General features: G+C 44.0%; 1 protein-coding gene across 1 annotated transcript in view; it reads left to right on the top strand.

Moving 5' to 3' along the window:
* The first annotated feature begins 250 nt into the window (after positions 1-250).
* ATP4A (ATPase H+/K+ transporting subunit alpha) overlaps positions 251-18268 on the top strand; it is a 59810-nt gene continuing 41792 nt past the window's right edge. The window contains exons 1-3 of the mRNA XM_082273604.1: positions 251-584; positions 10716-10847; positions 16480-16539. Coding sequence (XP_082129730.1) covers positions 573-584; positions 10716-10847; positions 16480-16539 — 204 coding nt within the window. The 5' untranslated portion in view covers positions 251-572. The remainder of the gene's footprint in view (positions 585-10715; positions 10848-16479; positions 16540-18268) is intronic.

Here is an 18268-nt window from a genome sequence, read left to right as displayed (position 1 = left end):
TGAATGTCTATGCAAGTCGCCTCCAGGTCGCCCCGAAATAGTACAGGACCCTTTTTCTAAGTCGGAGCGACTTGTGTCGCTCCTATTATAACCGGTCCTGTACTACTCAATGGACCCGACGGTGCGCGACTTGCCAGGCTGACCAAGTCGCCTGGCAAGTCGTAAAAGTGTGAACGGGCTCTTAAACAAAATTGTCAGTTGATACTTACGGAACATTGGACAGTTGTATCATTTTACAATTTAATTTTGTTATATCCCTGTTCTAAAAGCCTGAGATGTAAAGTGCTGAGCCGACCCTGGAGTCAATACAGCACTGGCCATGGAATGTGAGACACTGAAGGACAGGAGAAGGTGTCTGTAACCTACTTGTCCTTGTTTTATCACACAGCAGAGATTGGATCTGCCTTACAGACGTAAAGGGGTAGAGAGTGGAAGATGGGGGTGGCTGATGCACTCTATGCTTCGGGGAGGGTCCAACTCTTGGACTTTATAAGTTGACTCAGGCGCGTGCCAAGACTTGTTGGCATCAACCATCAACCTGAAGGAATTCCCCTGACCACCGAACAAGCAAAATGGGGAAGAAGGTGAGTGAAAAAAAAATTATTATATATTGTAAATATATATATATATATATATATATATATTACCCACATATACACATACATACAGTAGGGTGGGCTAACTGAATATTGAACCCTATGAACTAAGACTGGGATGCCATTAGGTTAATTTGCGTGTAAAGGCAGGCGTCCCAATACTTTTGGTAATATAGTGTATGTTTTATTTTTTAACTATATTAATTTTGTATTGAATGATCTAAAAAATAAAACACACACTATATTACCAAAAGTATTGGGACACCTGCCTTTACACACACATGAACTTTAATGGCATCCCAGTCTTAGTCTGTAGGGTTCAATATTGAGTTGGGCCACCCTTTGCAGCTATAACAGCTTCAACTCTTCTGGGAAGGCTGTCCACAAGGTTTAGGAGTGTGTCTATGGGAATGTTTGACCATTCTTCCAGAAGCGCATTTGTGAGGTCAAGCAATAATGTTGGACGAGAAGGCCTGGCTCATAGTCTCCACTCTAAGAGCCTTTCACACTAGCGCGACTTGTCAGGCGACTTGTCAGCCTGACAAGTCGCGCTCCCTCGTGGTCCATTGACCGCTACAGGACCCATTCTAATAGGAGCGACACAAGTCCTGTACTACTTCGGGGCGACCTCAAAGCGACTTGCATAGACTTCCATTATGTGAAGTCCCTGCAAGTCGCTCCGAAATCGTGGTGCCGTTGTGTCGCCTTAATGTGAACCGACTCTAAGTCTTCCCAAAGATGTTCTATTGGGTTGAGGTCAGGACTTGAGGCAGGCCAGTCAAGTTCCTCCACCCCAAACTCGCTTATCCATGTCTTTATGGACCTTGCTTTGTGCACTGGTCCAAATCATTTGGTGGAGGGGGGATGGATTATGGCGTGGGGTTGTTTTTCAAGGGTTGAGCTTGGACCCTTAGTTCCAGTAAAGGGAACTCTTAAGGCGTCAGCATACCAAGACCATTTGGACAATTTCATGCTCCCAACTTCGTAGGAACAGTTTGGGGATGGCCCCTTCATGTCCCAAACTGTTCCCACAAAGTTGAACTTGGGAGCATGAAATTGTCCAACATGTCGTGCTGACGCCTTAAGAGTTCCCTTCACTGGAACTAAGGGGTCAAGCTCAACCCCTGAAAAACAACCCCACACCATAATACCCCCCTCCGCCAAATGATTTGGACCAGTGCACAAAGAAAGGTCCATAAAGACATGGATGAGCGAGTTTGAGATTGAGGAACTTGACTGGCCTGCCTCAAGTCCTGACCTCAACCCAATAGAACATCTTTGGGAATAATTAGAGAAGAGACGACGAGCCAGGACTTCTCGTCCCACATCATTGCCTGACCTCACAAATGCGCTTCTGGAAGAATGGTCAAACATTCCCAAGGACACACTCCTAAACCTTGTGGACAGCCTTCGCAGAAGAGTTAAAGGTGTTATAGCTGAAAAGGTTGGGCCAACTCAATATTGAACCCTACGGACTAAGACTGGGATGCCATAAGAGTTCATGTGTGTGTAAAGGCAGGCGTCCTGGTAATATAGTCTATATATATATACATATATATATATATATATATATATATATATATATATATAATAAATCATATATATATATATATATATATATATATATCATGTTAAGTCAACACAAGAATATAGAAAGTAGAAGGTCCCAGTCTTATCTCTGCCTTCTAAATTAGGATCAACCGGGCCAGTCAAGAAAGAAAAATGGTCGCTACCGATGACGGTCTTTACAGAGGTTGTTATCAGCTTCTAGTTCCCTGGCTGTGGGTTTCGTCCTTTGGCTTCATTGGTTTATAAGTTAATGCCCTTACTCATAGACCTGCTGATTAGTGAAGCCACAGGATGAAGATGACAACCAAGAAACCTCTATAATAAAAGGTCTACAGTGGTAGGTCATTAGGTCAACCCTTTCTAGTCTGAGTTGAACTAAACTGGACACATCCACATGGGCAGTCACTCCCCTGTGCAGTCAACCCCCCCCCCCCCCCAAACTGACCAATGTAAAGTGGTCTCCCACAACCAGTTTTGTAAGATGATCATGACTGCTCTCAATGGGTATCTGGGCCGACTATTACATGCACAACCTGCTGATACAAATGTGTATTAAATGCTGCAATTGCTGTAAAGAACTTTGATGGTCGGATCTTCCTGCCACCACCTTTTCTATCGACACCTTCGGCCAACAAATTACTATGAAGGGTCTCGAAGCTAAGAAGAGGTCAAGGAGCAGATGATTATGTTCTAACTTAAGCAGTGACCTAGGTCAAGGGTGGTGTTGGTGGTGGTGGTGGTGGTGGTGGGGGGGTCGTGGGTCTACAAACCAGTTTATATTACTGATTTTATAGAGTGACCTGGCCTTTAGTGTTGTAGGTCTTTGACCTTTTCCAAATGAAAGGGTCAGTCCATCCAAATTAAAGGGTCAGTCCACCCAAAATAAAGGGCCAGTCCACCCAAATTAAAGGGTCAGTCCATCCAAATTAAAGGGTCAGTCCACCCAAAATAAAGGGTCAGTCCACCCAAATTAAAGGGTCAGTCCACCCAAATTAAAGGGTCAGTCCACCCAAATTAAAGGGTCAGTCCATCCAAATTAAAGGGTCAGTCCACCCAAATTATAGGGTCAGTCCATCCAAAAGAGATATTTCAGATATAACTTTCTGAGTTATAAATTTGACATTGAAGCTACTAGTGCTGAGTAGTTGGCAGTGGAAAATGAGTACTTTTGGCACCTCCTATTTATCGTTATCTGTCCTCTTTCGTTATCTGTCCTCCAGCAGAGAGGCTCTATGAATTTGTGAGGCCCAGCTCTGTGGTAAGAGAGGGCAGATATACAGTACAGTTTGTTAATTAGATAAAGTATTTGTTCTCCCTGAGTCTGCCCATGCCACAAACAAATGTTTTTATGGGCAAATAAAGTGTATCTAAAGCCAACAATTTTTTTTGGTTTTGGATAGAGTAAGGCCACAAGCAGTGCATTCAATAAGGACTTTTTTTTTTTTTTTTATAGGAATGGGTTAGAACCTCTGTCAGGTTTTTGTTTTATTGCTGTCTGAAGAGATTCCCCTTCTCTATCTGTCTTGCTTTCACTGAAACAGGGATACAGGGGAAATCCTTTAATGGGGACACCTGTTGCAGGGATAACTATCTAAAAAAACAGGATATTCCTCACTTCGGAGAGATTGGCCCTTTGTTTGATTTTATCCAGTCATCGGGGTGCTGTTTTATTCACGGACATGAATGAAGGGTACACTTCTTTCCAATGACACCAACAATGGGGCCTAAAGACACCAACGATGGGGCACAATTCCTCCCAATGATACCAGCAATGGGGCCCAATAATGGGGCACAATTCCCCCCAATGATACCAGCAATGGGGCCCAATGATGGGGCACAATTCCCCCCAATGACACAAGCAATGGGGCCCAATGATGGGGCACAATTCCCCCCAATGACACCAGCAATGGGGCCCAATGAGGGGGCACAATTCCCCCCAATGACACAAGCAATGGGGCCCAATGATGGGGCACAATTCCCCCCAATGACACCAGCAATGGGGCCCAATGAGGGGGCACAATTCCCCCCAATGACACCAGCAATGGGGCCCAATGAGGGGGCACAATTCCTCCCAATGACCTCATCACTAGGGCTAGATGGCACCAAAGATGGGGCACAATTCTTCCCAATAACACCAACAATGGGGCTAAATGGCACCAATGATGGGGCCCAATTCCTTCCAATGACACCATCAATGGGGCTAAATGGCGCCATTGATGGGGCACAATTCCTCCCAATGGCTTCATCAATGGAAGTAAATTGCACCAATGATGGGGCACAATTTCTTCTAAGGGCCTCATCAATGGGGCTAAATGGCAAAAAATGATGGGGCACATTTCTTCCCAATAACAATAACAACGGGGCTCAATGATACTAATGATGGGGCACAATTCCTCCCAATGGTCTTATCAATGGGGATAAATGGCAAAAATGATGGGGCACATTTCTTCCCAATAACAATAACAACAACAACGGGGCTCAATGATACCAATGATGGGGCACAATTCCTCCCAATGACACCAACAATGGGGTCCAATGACACCAATGATGGGGCACAATTCTTCCCCATGACACAAATAATGGGGTTAAATGGCACCAATGATGGGCACAATTCCTCCACGTGTCACCAATGATGAGGAATTGTTTACTCCCACTGATGCTGGGACGTTTTGTACTCCCGATGGTCACAGTCCAGCCCTCCTAAAGTCTGAAGGACAGTAAACTGGCCCTTTGTTTAGAAAGTTTGGAGAGGCCTGTCCGACAGCAACAGAGAAATGCCCCCAGTGGGACAAAGAGGGCAAAATCATGACATTTTAACTCTTCCCTACTCTATCCCAAAAAAATGTTATGTTATATGTATGTAGCAGGACACTGTCACACAGTGGGGTAACAGTAGCCATAGCAGCCTGCACTGCTACTATGGGGCCTAGGAGTGGGAGGGGGACCCAATAAGGGGGATTTTGGGGCAACATCAAAATTCTGTGCAAATGGGAGGATAACACCTTCTCATCACTGTTATATTAAGGATTGTACCCCCTGTGACATTTCCAATCAAGAAAATAGATGGCAGGAAAGTGTCATTATTGGTGGATGTGCTACAGGAGACTGTCAGTGCTCGGGGACATGATATTAGACTGCTAGAAATCACCACCATCACCGCTTCCTTATAAAACCATTGCTTTTATTACTGACTGCCAGGGTCTACAGGGTGGTCAGCAAGGGCTGCAGGTTGAGCATCAGGGGAATATATGATCTCTGGACCTCAAAGCTGTAAAAAGAAACAATGTATACAATGTAATTCTTCATCGGTCAAAGGGTATTCAGGACATTGCCAGCTGCTCACTGATTGGCTGTTTTGCTCTTTGCAAATTGCTACTTAATTATTCTTATTTAAAAAGCCAAAGAGCAGGAATGTCCAAAGGACAGCAACTCCTAGCCAATCAAATTTCAACTCACCATGGTTTAATGAAGAAGAACATTTTAGCTGGCTTTTACTATTGTAGCTGTTTGACCTTGCCAAACTAAAAGGCCACTCCACCCAAAAGAGATAGGTCAGTGTTTGCTAGATCCTGGAGAGTCAGACCCAGTTACTTCTTAGTGAGATCCCTGCACCGAGTTCCCGGTTCTGTACACCTGCTGTGTCCATTATGAGGGGTCCCCACCACCCCTGTGCTGAGTTCCCGGGTCTGTACACCTGGCGTGCCCATTATGAGGGGTTCCCACTATCCCTATGCTGAGGTCTCTGGTCTGTACACCTGCTGTGCCCATTATGATGGGTTCCCACCATCCCTGTGCTGAGTTCCCGGGTCTGTACACCTGCTGTGCCCATTAAGAGGGGTCCCCACCACCCCTGTGCTGAGTTCCCGGGTCTGTACACCTGGCGTGCCCATTATGAGGGGTTCCCACTATCCCTATGCTGAGGTCTCTGGTCTGTACACCTGCTGTGCCCATTATGAGGGGTTCCCACCATCCCTGTGCTGAGTTCCCGGTCTGTACACCTGCTGTGCCCATTATGAGGGGTCCCCACCACCCCTGTGCTGAGTTCCCGGGTCTGTACACCTGGCGTGCCCATTATGAGGGGTTCCCACTATCCCTATGCTGAGGTCTCTGGTCTGTACACCTGCTGTGCCCATTATGAGGGGTTCTCACCATCCCTGTGCTGAATTCTCAGGCCTGTACACCTGCCGAGCTCTTTATGAGGGGTTCCACCATCTCTGTGCTCAGTTCCTGGGTCTGTACACCTGGCGTGCCCATTATGGGGGGTTTCCACCATCCCTGTGCTGGGTCCTGGGGTCTGTACATCTGCTGTGCCCATTATGAAGAGTCCCCCCCATCCCCGCACGCTATTTATTTATTTTATATTATGGACAAAGCAATGTGTGGAGCTGGGGCTCACAACGGTGGGCGGGGAAACTAAAAGCACTTAAAAGTGTATGAGTAGAGTCAGGAATTTTAGCATGGGGATCTCACTGTTGGAATAACCAGGCTCCACCTAGAACTAAAATATCACATTTTGGGTGGACTTGTCCTCTAAATCAAGAGTAAAAGTCCTTGGTGTATTAAGTACATTATATCTGATTATGCACACTGTATATATATATATATATATATATACATATTTATCTATATATATATATATATAAACACACACATATATATATATATATATATATACAGTATATACACACACATACTGTATATACATGCACATCCTGCCTTTGTTTTGTGTAACCTGAAAGACAACCTTATCGCATCACCTTAAAACGTCGCTCAGCAATGAACATGAATGTGACCACAAGCGCAGCTGCTGCGATAACATATCTCCCCCTTATCCTGTAAAGGACAAATTCTTTCTGTAATAACAACGGTGAATACACAGCGCAATGTTTGCTTAGCACCTTGTACATGCGATACGCCATTGTCAGGCGCTGTTAGACCTGCTGGCCAGCCCAAGATTAGAGGAGAAAGTGTCCCCTTATCAGCCAAGGTTTATATAATCAAAAATAGCTTAAGGTGTCAAAGTGAGTTAACCTCTAAAAAGGCCAATAAATGACATTAGCTGAAAGATTTACCAATACGATGAAGACGTTTGACATGGAACTTTGATCTGGCCATACATGAGCTGCCATGTTGGGCATCAGGAAGGAATACATTGATCTTTAGAAATATAATAAAGATATATAAAGAGGAAGAGAGTGTCAAAAATCAAATGCAAGTTCTGGAAGTCTTCAAAAGTCAGGGGGAAAAAAGCCAGCACGTTTCAGGGCTCAGGACTCCCCTTCATCAGGGCTTAAGCCAACATGTTTCAGGGTTCAAGACTCCTCTTCATCAGGGCTTAAGCCAACATGTTTCAGGGTTCAAGACTCCCCTTCATCAGGGCTTAAGCCAACATGTTTCAGGGCTCAAGACTCCTCTTCATCAGGGCTTAAGCCAACATGTTTCAGGGCTCTCCTTCATCAGGGCTTAAGCCAACATGTCTCAGGGCTCTTCTTCATCAGGGCTTAAAGTAGAATTATAGGCAAAACTCTTTTTTTCCCATTTTATACAGCGCAAGAGAGGATTATAAACCCTCAGATTTTTTTTCCCCATCTGTGTCCCATTGCGGAGATTTACCTTCACTTCCTGTCCCAAAGCCAAATAGAAAGCAGGAGGAGATCCCTACAAATTAAGGGTACTAGTGTCCACATTGGAAGATTTCCCATCTATTCCTTTTATGGGGACAACCCAAAAAAGGGGCACAGACAGCAATCAAAATGGATAAAGTTTCTAATCACTCTCCACTCTATCCAAAACTAAAAAAAAAAAAAAAAAAAGTTTTGCCTTTAGTTATTCTTTAAGCCAGCGCGTATCAGGGCTTAAGCCAACATGTTTCAGGGCTCAAGACTCCCCTTCATCAGGGCTTAAGCCAACATGTTTCAGGGCTCAAGACTCCCCTTCATCAGGGCTTAAGCCAACATGTTTCAGGGCTCAGGACTCCTCTTCATCAGGGCTTAAGCCAACATGTTTCAGGGCTCAAGACTCCCCTTCATCAGGGCTTAAGCCAACATGTTTCAGGGCTCTCCTTCATCAGGGCTTAAAGTAGAATTATAGGCAAAACTCTTTTTTTCCATTTTATATAGCGCAAGAGAGGATTATAAACCCTCAGATTTTTTTTCCCCATCTGTGTCCCATTGCGGAGATTTACCTTCACTTCCTGTCCCAAATCCAAATAGAAAGCAGGTTTTGGGGCTCAAGACTCCCCTTTAGCAGGGCCTAACATGTTTTATGGCTCAAGACTCCCCTTCATCAGGGCCTATGCCAATAAGTTTCAGGGCTCGAGACTCCCCTTCATCAAGGTTAAGCCAGCATGTTTGGGGCTCAAGACTCCTCTTCATCAGAGCTTAAGCCAACATGTTTGTGGGGCTCAAAACTCCCTTTCGTTAGGGCTTAAGCCAACACATTTTAGGGCTCAAGACTCCCCTTCATCAGTACTTAAGCCACTATGTTTTGGGGAGCTGAAGACTCCACTTCATTAGGGCTTAAGCCAACACAATTTGGAGCTCAAGACTCCCCTTTATCAGGGCTTAAGCCAACATATTTTGAGGCTCAAGACTCCCCCTTATCAGGGCTTAAGCCAAAACATTTCAGTTCTCAAGACTCCCCTTCATCAGGGCTTACGCCAACACATTTTTGGGGGACTCAAGACTCATCAGGGATTAAGCCAACAGGTTTCAGGGCTCAAAGCTCCACTTTATTAGAGCTTAAGTCAACACATTTTGAGGCTCAAGATTCCCCTTCATCAGGGCTTAAGCCAAGATGTTTCGAAGCTCAAGACTCCCCTTCATCAGGGCTTAAGCCAACATGTTTCGAAGCTCAAGACTCCCCTTCATCAGGGCTTAAGCCAACTTGTTTCAAAACTCAAGACTCCCCTTCACTTCATTAGAGCTTGGATGCTTGCAGTACATGGAGTGAATACTGGACATTTAAAAGTGAAATAAAAGGATTTACATTTTATTGATTTGGGTCACCTTACTAAAGACTTACAGGACTTGCATTCAACCTGTGTTGTATCATCCTTTTTATACTACTCTGGGGGCTCCCCAAGGCTACCTCTACAATTCAGATTCCAAGTCCTATCTTGCCAATGATTGGACGTATCACTCTAGGAACACACCTTCTCAACCTAGAAGTATAAGCAAAGATAAAAGTGTATCTAAACTAAACCCCAAAGCAACAAAGTAATCCATTGCTGGTTTTTGGTCCTTAGAAGTAGTGGCTGCGTTAGTTTTCCTTTCAGGCTTTTCTTTCCTTTATTTTTAGTTGGTGATCCGTTCAGTAGCACAATTCCTGCCCTAGGGTCACAACACTGCTCTCCTGTACATACAGTACAGGTAGTACAGTACTCTCATTATTTGGACTGCAAAAATCACCCACCCTACTCAGCTCTATTATATGGACAGGAGGGCTTTTTAATTCACAGAAGATAGCTGGGAAGGTTAATTTTGTTGTTAGAGATTTTCTACCAGTGCACAGGAAATGACAAAGACACTGGTTTTCTGGCAGGATCACAAGGTATTTTTCTGTACTTGCTGAATGAGTTCTTGGCCTAAAAAGAAAACAAATGCAGCCACCCCAGCTAATGACGTGTAAGCTAGACATGCACAGAATGAAAAAATTACTTAAGTTTCAATTTATTTAAATAGTTTTTATTTAGGTAAATTTGTTAAATTAATTTTCGGAATCTGTTTCACTTTTTTCGGAATTCGTTTTCTAATTCGATTTGAAATTGATTCGAATTTATTCTATTTGAAAATAGACCATTACATTTTTTTCTATTTTATTCTATTTTCTATTCAAGATTTTTCTATTCTATTCCCTTATTTTCTGTTCTATTATTTTCTTTTCTATTCGAATCGGTTCTATTTGAATTGAAATTAATTCTATTCACGAATTTGAATTTCGGAAGACGGTTGTAATCTTTCTGTTCTAATCTAGTCTATTGTTTTGTTTTTTTTTTTCTATTCTATTCTGTTTGAATTCAAATTTATTCAATTCTAATTGATTCTATTCGAAGTTCTAATTTCAGGAGGATGGTTAAATTTTCTATTTTATTCTATTCTGTTGAACTTTATTCTATTGTCTTTTTTATTCTATTCGGAATTTCGGAAGACGGTTATATTCTATTTTTATTCTATTGCTTTCTTTTATTCTACACTTCTATTTTTTATTCTATTTTACTTTATTCTGTCCTTTTCTATACTTGTTTTCAAATTAGATTTCGAGTTAAATTCGATTTGAATTTGAATTCTGGCCAAATTTTATTTTGTTACTTCAAATTCGTTTAAACTCAGAATTATTGTAATTCAGAAATTCGGATACATACGAATTTCCGAATAATGAAAAATTAGCCCAAATTTTGATTTGGAACTAAATGAACCGCACATATCTAGTGTGAGCTGTAATATGTTTATGTTACATTATTGTTCACTGGTTTAGATATTGTTTAACTGGAAAATAGAGCTTTAAATCTGAACTAATCAAATTTTGTCTTTTTTTTTTTTATGTCTTTAGGAAACGTACGACATGTACTCGGTGGAGGTGGAGAAGGAAGGCAATGATGAGATGGACGTGAAAATTAAGAAGAAGGGAAAAGGAGGGGGGAAGAAGGAAAAGATGGAGCAGATGAAGAAGGAGATGGATATAGTAAGTGCTGGAGTTCCAGATAAAGACCAGAACCTGTATGCATTAATAAGTTGTTAGTACAAGCTAAATAAAAACTATTAATACAACTATCAGAAAGTAATCCTTATGCTGCCCCAAGGCAGATGTCCAGTTTGGCTTGAAAGCAGACCAAGGTGGGCAGTTATCAAATAAATTGCATAGCAATTCCCAATAAAAGTGCATGTACACTCACTCTGGGCAAATGGGGAGAAAAAACTGTTATTAGACTTCTTTCTATGCTGGTAGACCTTTTGGCCACTATTGGCCACAAGATGGAGCTAGGTATTATCGGAGATCCTTATACTCTGCTCCATCTAGTGGCTAAACCCTGCAGTTTCCTTTTTAAATCAATGATTTACTTTCAAACAGCAGAGGAAATAGTCTATTCACATTTATTTTTGCCATATTTGCCCCGAACAGAGAGAGAGAAAGAGAAGGGGGAAAGAGAGAAAGAGAAGGGGATGGAGATAAAGAAAAGGAGAGAGAAAGAGGTAGAGAGAGAGGGGGGAGAGAGAGAGAAAGAGAAGGAGAACGAGAAGGGGAAGAGAGAGAGAGGGAGAGAGAGAGCGCGCAAGAGAGAGAGAGAAAGAGAAGGGGAAGGAGAAAAAGAGAAGGAGAGAGTGCAAGAGAGAAGGAGAGGGAGAGATAGAAGAGAGAGAGAGAAAGAGAAGGGGAGGGAGATAAAGAGGAGAGAGAGAGAAAGAGAAGGAGAGAGAGAGAGAGAAAGAGAAGGAGAGAGAGAGAGAGAGAAAGAGAAGGAGAGAGAGAGAGAGAAAAAAAGAGAAGGAGAGAGAAAGAGAAAGAGAAGGAGAGAAAGAAAGAGAGAGAGAAAGAGAAAGAGAATGAGAGAGAGAGAGAAGGAGAGAGAGAGAGAGAGAACGAGATAAAGAGAAGGAGAAAGAGAAGGGGAGAGAGAGAGAGAGAGAGCAGGAAAGAGAGCGATAGCGAGAGAGAGAGAGAGAGAGAGAGAGAGAGAGAAGAGAGAGAGAGAAGGGGAAGGAGAGAAAGACAAGGAGAGAGAAAGAGAGAGAGAGAAGGAGAGAGAGAGAGAGAGAAGGAGAGAGAGAGAGAGACAGACAGAAGAAGAGAGAACGAAAGAGAAGGAGAGAGTGCGAGAGAGAAGGAGATAGAGAGATAGAAGAGAGAGAGAGAAAGAAAAGGGGAGGGAGATAAAGAGGAGAGAGAGAGAAAGAGAAGGAGAGAGAGAGAAAAAAGAGAAGGAGAGAGAGAGAGAGAGAGAGAGAGAGAGAGAAAGAGAAGGGGAGAAAGAAAGAGAGAGAGAGAGAAAGAGAAAGAGAATGAGAGAGAGAGAAGGAGAGAGAGAGAGAACGAGATAAAGAGAAGGAGAAAGAGAAGGGGAGAGAGAGAGAAAGAGCAGGAAAGAGAGCGAGAGAGAGAGAGAGAGAGAGAAGAGAGAGAGAGAAGGGGAAGCAGAGAAAGACAAGGAGAGAGAAAGAGAGAGAGAGAGAGAGAGAGAGAGAGAAGGAGAGAGAGAGAGAAGGAGAGAGAGAGAGACAGACAGAAGAAGAGAGAACGAAAGAGAAGGAGAGAGAGAGAGATAGAAAAGGAGAGAGAGAGATAGAAAGAGAGAGAGATGGAGAAGTATAGAGAAAGAAAGAAAGAAAGAAAGAAAGAAAGAAAGAAAGAGAAAGAGAGAAAGAGAGAAAAAGCTTTTTTTGTAGCACATCACATTCCAACCTGCCCTAATGCCTTCATACGTGCTGTACATAATTTGAGAGACAGAGCGCAAGAGAGCGAGAGCAAAGAGAAAGAGAGTGAGAGAGAGAAAGAGAAAGAAAGAGAAGAGAGCAAGAGAGAGAGAGAGAGAGAAGCAAGCGAGGGAGAGAGAAAGAGAGATTGCGTGATTACGAATGCTGCATGGTGTGACTGAGCTCTAAGGCTCGATTCACATCTATGCATGTTACTTTTGAGCGTGTCTGTAGTGCTTTTTGCTATGCTTTCCACTTTTTTTACTGCGATTTGCACTTCGCGTTTTTTTATGCTTATTTTTTTTGGAAAATTAGTTGTTGGGCGGATTTAAAAAACGCAAAATGCAAATTACGGAAAAATTGCAATACTTGCATTTTGGATGCAAGTCCATTGAAGTCTATTACATGCAAAACGCTGCATTTTGCAGGAAAAGAGTCTCAGACCCTTTCCAAAAACGCAGAGGCACAAAAATGCATTGATGTGAACCTTTTTCATAGGAACCCAAGTTAAAAAATGAAATGCATTCCTGCAAAAAGCAAAAAGCATGAAAAAAAAAAGCATTCGTGTGAATGGAGCCTAATGCCCCGTACACACGCGTCGATAGTTGGCCGTGAATTTTCGGCCAACGTCCGATCGGCCGATTTTCGGCTTGTTAGTATGATGCTTTCGACAACCGACTCCGACTTTTCGGCCGAAAAAATCTGGTGTGCAGGCTATAAAATTTTTGTTGGCCGTCAACATACCGGCCGATTTTCGTGCAGTCAGTACAGATTTTGGCAGACAAAAATCTGATGAGCAAGACTGGGCATGCTCAGAGAAGAAAAAACACACGGAAAGCTAACCAGCACATGACTTCACTTCTGCAGTTGATTTTTGTTGGCCGAGAAAATTTGTGTGCAGTCTAGGCCCATTCCAACAAACACTGGACAAAAGACGGCCGATCGGTCGGCCGATAATCGTTGTGTGTGTACGAGGCATAAGGCCTAACTACTGTGCAGAGTCACTGAGAAGGAAGCAGGTATACAAGAAGTGGTGCCCCCCCCCCATGTAATGAGCTCATACAACTGCCCCTCACCGGCGATACAAACAATATTTTTAATACTGATATGATTAGGTCATGCTGATCTCTTTTACAAGTATAAGAAAAATAGTATTAATTAGAATAATAAATTATCTACAGCTCCTCTATTGTTAACACTTTTCCTGAGCAGATGTTAGATGAACAAACAGACAATTCTGAGACAACTATCTGAGCGGACAGTAATCTCTGTGGTTACCGGGCAGACAGCAGGCGCCATATTTGCTTCCACCTACACAGCCAGTGGTGGATATGGAGGCGGCTGATAAAATCCTATTTTAGGGGAACAAACGATTGTGACCGTGTTATATAAAGAGAACCTCCCTAAACGACCTCACGTGAACTGCGCTCCCACTAGACAGACGTGTATGTACTATAAATGCCCTCCTAACCAAATCTCCTAAAATTCATGATCTTTTGAAGCTGTGAGACCACAGAGTGCCATATTTTGGAAACATACATAAACAAATGATACAGTTACAAAGTATCTACCACTCATATTGTGGTTGAATAGTTTCAGTTGGGATAAATTGCTTATTGTTTCGCTCATCCTTTGGGAACTCTAGATGTGAGACCTTTTGCATTGATGTTCCCATCTCCACCCCCTTTAAGGGGTCTTTAAAGGGACAGTCCAACCAGCACTGATATTTCGGTGTTTGGCAGATGATTGACATGTAAATCTCCTGACAGTTGCAGCTCTCTTTTTGGGGACTTAAAAGGTGGGATGTCTGTGCTGTATTCCCAGGTCTGCACACCTGCTGTGCCCAATATGAGGGGTTTCCACCATCCCTGTGCGGAGTTCCTGTGCCCATTATGAGGGGCTCTCACCATCCCTACATTGAAGTTCAGGTCTGTCCACCTGCTGTGCCCAATATGAGGGGTTCCTACCTTTACTGTGCTGAGTTCCTGTGCCCAATATGAGGGGTTCCTACCTTTACTGTGCCGAGTTCCTGTGCCCATTATGAGGGGCTCTCACCATCCCTACACTAAAGTATAGGTCTGTTCACCTGCTTTGCCCATTATGAGGGGTTTCTACTTCCTACCATCCTTGTGCTGAGTTCCCGGGTCTGTACAGCTGCTGTGTCCATTATGAGGGGTTCCCCACCATCTCTGTGCTGAGTTCCCGGGTCTGTACACCTGCTATGCCCATTATGAGGGGTTTCTACTTCCTACCATCCTTGTGCTGAGTTCTCTGCTCTGTACACCTGTTGTGCCCATTATGAAAGGTTTCCCACCATCTCTGTGCTGAGTTCCCGGGTCTGTACACCTGCTGTGCCCATTATGATGGGTTTGCACCATCCCTGTGTTGAGTTCCCAGGTCTGCACACCTGCTGTGCCCAATATGAGGGGTTTCCACCATCCCTGTGCGGAGTTCCTGTGCCCATTATGAGGGGCTCTCACCATCCCTACATTGAAGTTCAGGTCTGTCCACCTGCTGTGCCCAATATGAGGGGTTCCTACCTTTACTGTGCCGAGTTCCTGTGCCCATTATGAGGGGCTCTCACCATCCCTACACTGAAGTATAGGTCTGTTCACCTGCTTTGCCCATTATGAGGGGTTTCTACTTCCTACCATCCTTGTGCTGAGTTCCCAGGTCTGTACACCTGCTGTGTCCATTATGAGGGGTTCCCCACCATCTCTGTGCTGAGTTCCCGGGTCTGTACACCTGCTATGCCCATTATGAGGGGTTTCTACTTCCTACCATCCTTGTGCTGAGTTCTCTGCTCTGTACACCTGTTGTGCCCATTATGAAAGGTTTCCCACCATCTCTGTGCTGAGTTCCCGGGTCTGTACACCTGCTGTGCCCATTATGATGGGTTTGCACCATCCTTGTGCTGAATTCCAAGGTCTGTACACCTGCTGTGCCCATTATGAGGGGCTCTTACCAACCCTACACTGGATTTCAAGGTTTGTACACCTATTGTGCCCATTATCAGGGGTTCTTACCATCTCTGTGCTGAATTCCTAGGTCTGTACACCTGCTGTGCCCATTATGAGGGGTCTTACCATCCTTGCATCTGTACGTCTAGTGTGCCCAAAATGAGGGGCTCCCAAGAACCCTATGCTGTATTCCCAGGTCTGCAAACCCACTGATCCCATTATGATGGGTGCCCCCCATCCCTGTGCTGAGTTCCCGGGTCTGTACTCCTGCTGTGCCAAAAATGAGGAGCTACCACCATCCTTGCACTACATTCACAGGTTTGCACACCACCTGTGCCCATTATGGATTGTACGGTATATTTACTATACCTTATAGAAAATGTAACAGAAGGAGCTGAACCACACAAGGGTGGACAGGGACACCCAAAACAACTAATTTACCTGCAGAGTCTGGAATTATGGCAAGGAGATGTGTGTTTTATCCAGAACATATACCAGAAGAAGCTGGGATCTACTCATCTACTGTATAACTAAAACGCTTTCGGTCATTACATCCATACATGTTTCAATCCAGCCATTCCATTATCCAGTTGTTTCAATAGCTGAGTTATTTAAATTAAACATCAAAGCATGCACGGCACTTGTTCCTCGGCCTTGGGTCAGTTTTTGTTTTTTTTTTTAGGTTGAACAAAACAGAGAACAATCGGAAGGGTTGGACATTTTTCATTTATCTTCAATAATTTTATTATAGGAAAGCAGAAGCAAAACCCTTTCTGCAAACTTCCTTTATTTATTATAGTAGAGAAGAGTCAGTTAATCAGTAATGCAAGGCAAAGAGTGATTAAAGGAAAAAGTGGTCTCCATAATAAGGCCCATAATAGTACTCCGGGACTCATTAGGTGGATGTTACAATATTATTTTAAAATTTGACATACTCTTTTGCAGAATGACCACGAGATTACCATAGAGGAGCTGGAACTGAAGTATCAAACAAGCGTCAAAAAAGTAAGTTGTTTCTGGATGTGGGGGGGGGGGGGGAAACATACTTTGTATAGACCTTGGTTGGGGTTGGCTGGGCTGGGGTTGGCTGGAACTGATTTTGCATAGTATGTGGTTGGAGTTAGCTGTAGGCTACTAAAAGAAACTGACTTTATCTGGTCCTTGGTTGGGGTTGTCTGTAGGCCTCTAAAGGAACTGACTTTACCTGGTCCTTGGTTGGAGATGGCTGTAGGCCTCTAAAGGAAAGGACTTTGTCTAGTCCTTGGTTGGGATTGGCTGCAGTCCTCTAGAGGAACTGACTTTGCCTGGTCCTTGGTTGAGGTTGGCTGTAGGCCTCTAAAGGAACTGACTTTGCCTGGTCCTTGTTTGGAGATGGCTGTAGGCCTCTAAAGGAAAGGACTTTGTCTAGTCCTTGGTTGGGATTGGCTGAAGTCCTCTAGAGGAACTGACTTTGCCTGGTCCTTGGTTGGGGTTGTCTGTAGGCCTCTAAAGGAACTGACTTTACCTGGTCCTTGTTTGGAGATGGCTGTAGGCCTCCAAAGGAAAGGACTTTGCCTAGTCCTTGTTTGGAGATGGTTATCGGCCTCTAAAGGAACTAACTTTGTCTAGTCCTTGGTTGGGATTGGCTGCAGTCCTCTAGAGGAACTGACTTTGCCTGGTCCTTGGTTGGGGTTGGCTGTAGGCTTCTAAAGGAATGTACTTTGTATCATCCTTAACTGGGGTGGGCTGTAGGCCTCTAAAGGAACTGACTTTGTCTGGTCCTTGGTTGGGATTGGCTGCAGTGCTCTAGAGGAACTGACTTTGCCTGGTCCTTGGTTGGGGTTGGCTGTAGGCTTCTAAAGGAATGTACTTTGTATCATCCTTAACTGGGGTGGGCTGTAGGCCTCTAAAAGGAACTGATTTTGCCTAGTCCTTGGTTGGGGTTGGCTGTAGGCCTCAAAAGGAACATAATTTACCTGGTCCTTGGTTGGGGTTGGCTGTAGGCCTCTAAAGGAAAAGACTTTGCTCGTCCTAAATTGGGGTGGGCTGTAGGCCTCTAAAAGAAACTGACTTTGCTTGGTCCTTGGTTGGGGTTGACTGTAGGCCTCTAACGGAACTGACTTTGCCTGGTCCTTGGTTGGGGTTAACTGTAGGCCTCTAACGGAACTGACTTTGCCTGGTCCTTGGTTGGGGTTGACTGTAGGCCTCTAAAGGAGCTGACTTTGCCTGGTCCTTGGTTGGGGTTGGCTGTAGGCCTCTAAAGGAACAACTTTGTATAGTCTGTATTTGGGTTTGGCTGTAAACTGCTGAAGGAACATCATTTGTCTAGTCCTTGGTTGGGGTTGGCTGTAGGCCACTGAAAGAAGTGACTTTTTATAGTCTGTAGTAGGGGTTGGCTGTAAGTTGTTCAAGAAACTGACTTTGTATATTCCAAAAAAGATAAGTGCTATACAGCACCCCCTTTCCTGCGCTCGGAACCTGGTCCTCAGGCTGCCTCAATCCCGGAACACGTGCTGATAATAGGCATCCATGATGGCTAGGCTTTGCTGCCCCTTACGACCAGGGCGGTCGACCAAACACTGAAAATACAAAGCAAAGAAAAGGGCGCACCAGCCTAGCGCATTATCCTCAGCGAGTTTATTAAATTAAAAATTAAAATCAGCTACTCACAAACAATCGTGAAATTCAGACACATCAATTCCATAAATCTGCCTCATGCCAGAGGATCAACGTCTTTACTGGAAGCAGAGGGCTG

This window comes from Pelophylax lessonae (assembly GCF_965119305.1).
Source record: "Pelophylax lessonae genome assembly, chromosome: 12".
NCBI classification, from domain to species: domain Eukaryota; kingdom Metazoa; phylum Chordata; class Amphibia; order Anura; family Ranidae; genus Pelophylax; species Pelophylax lessonae.
The sequence above is the reverse complement of the archived record's forward strand: the minus strand, read 5'-3'. Positions and strand labels throughout refer to the sequence as shown.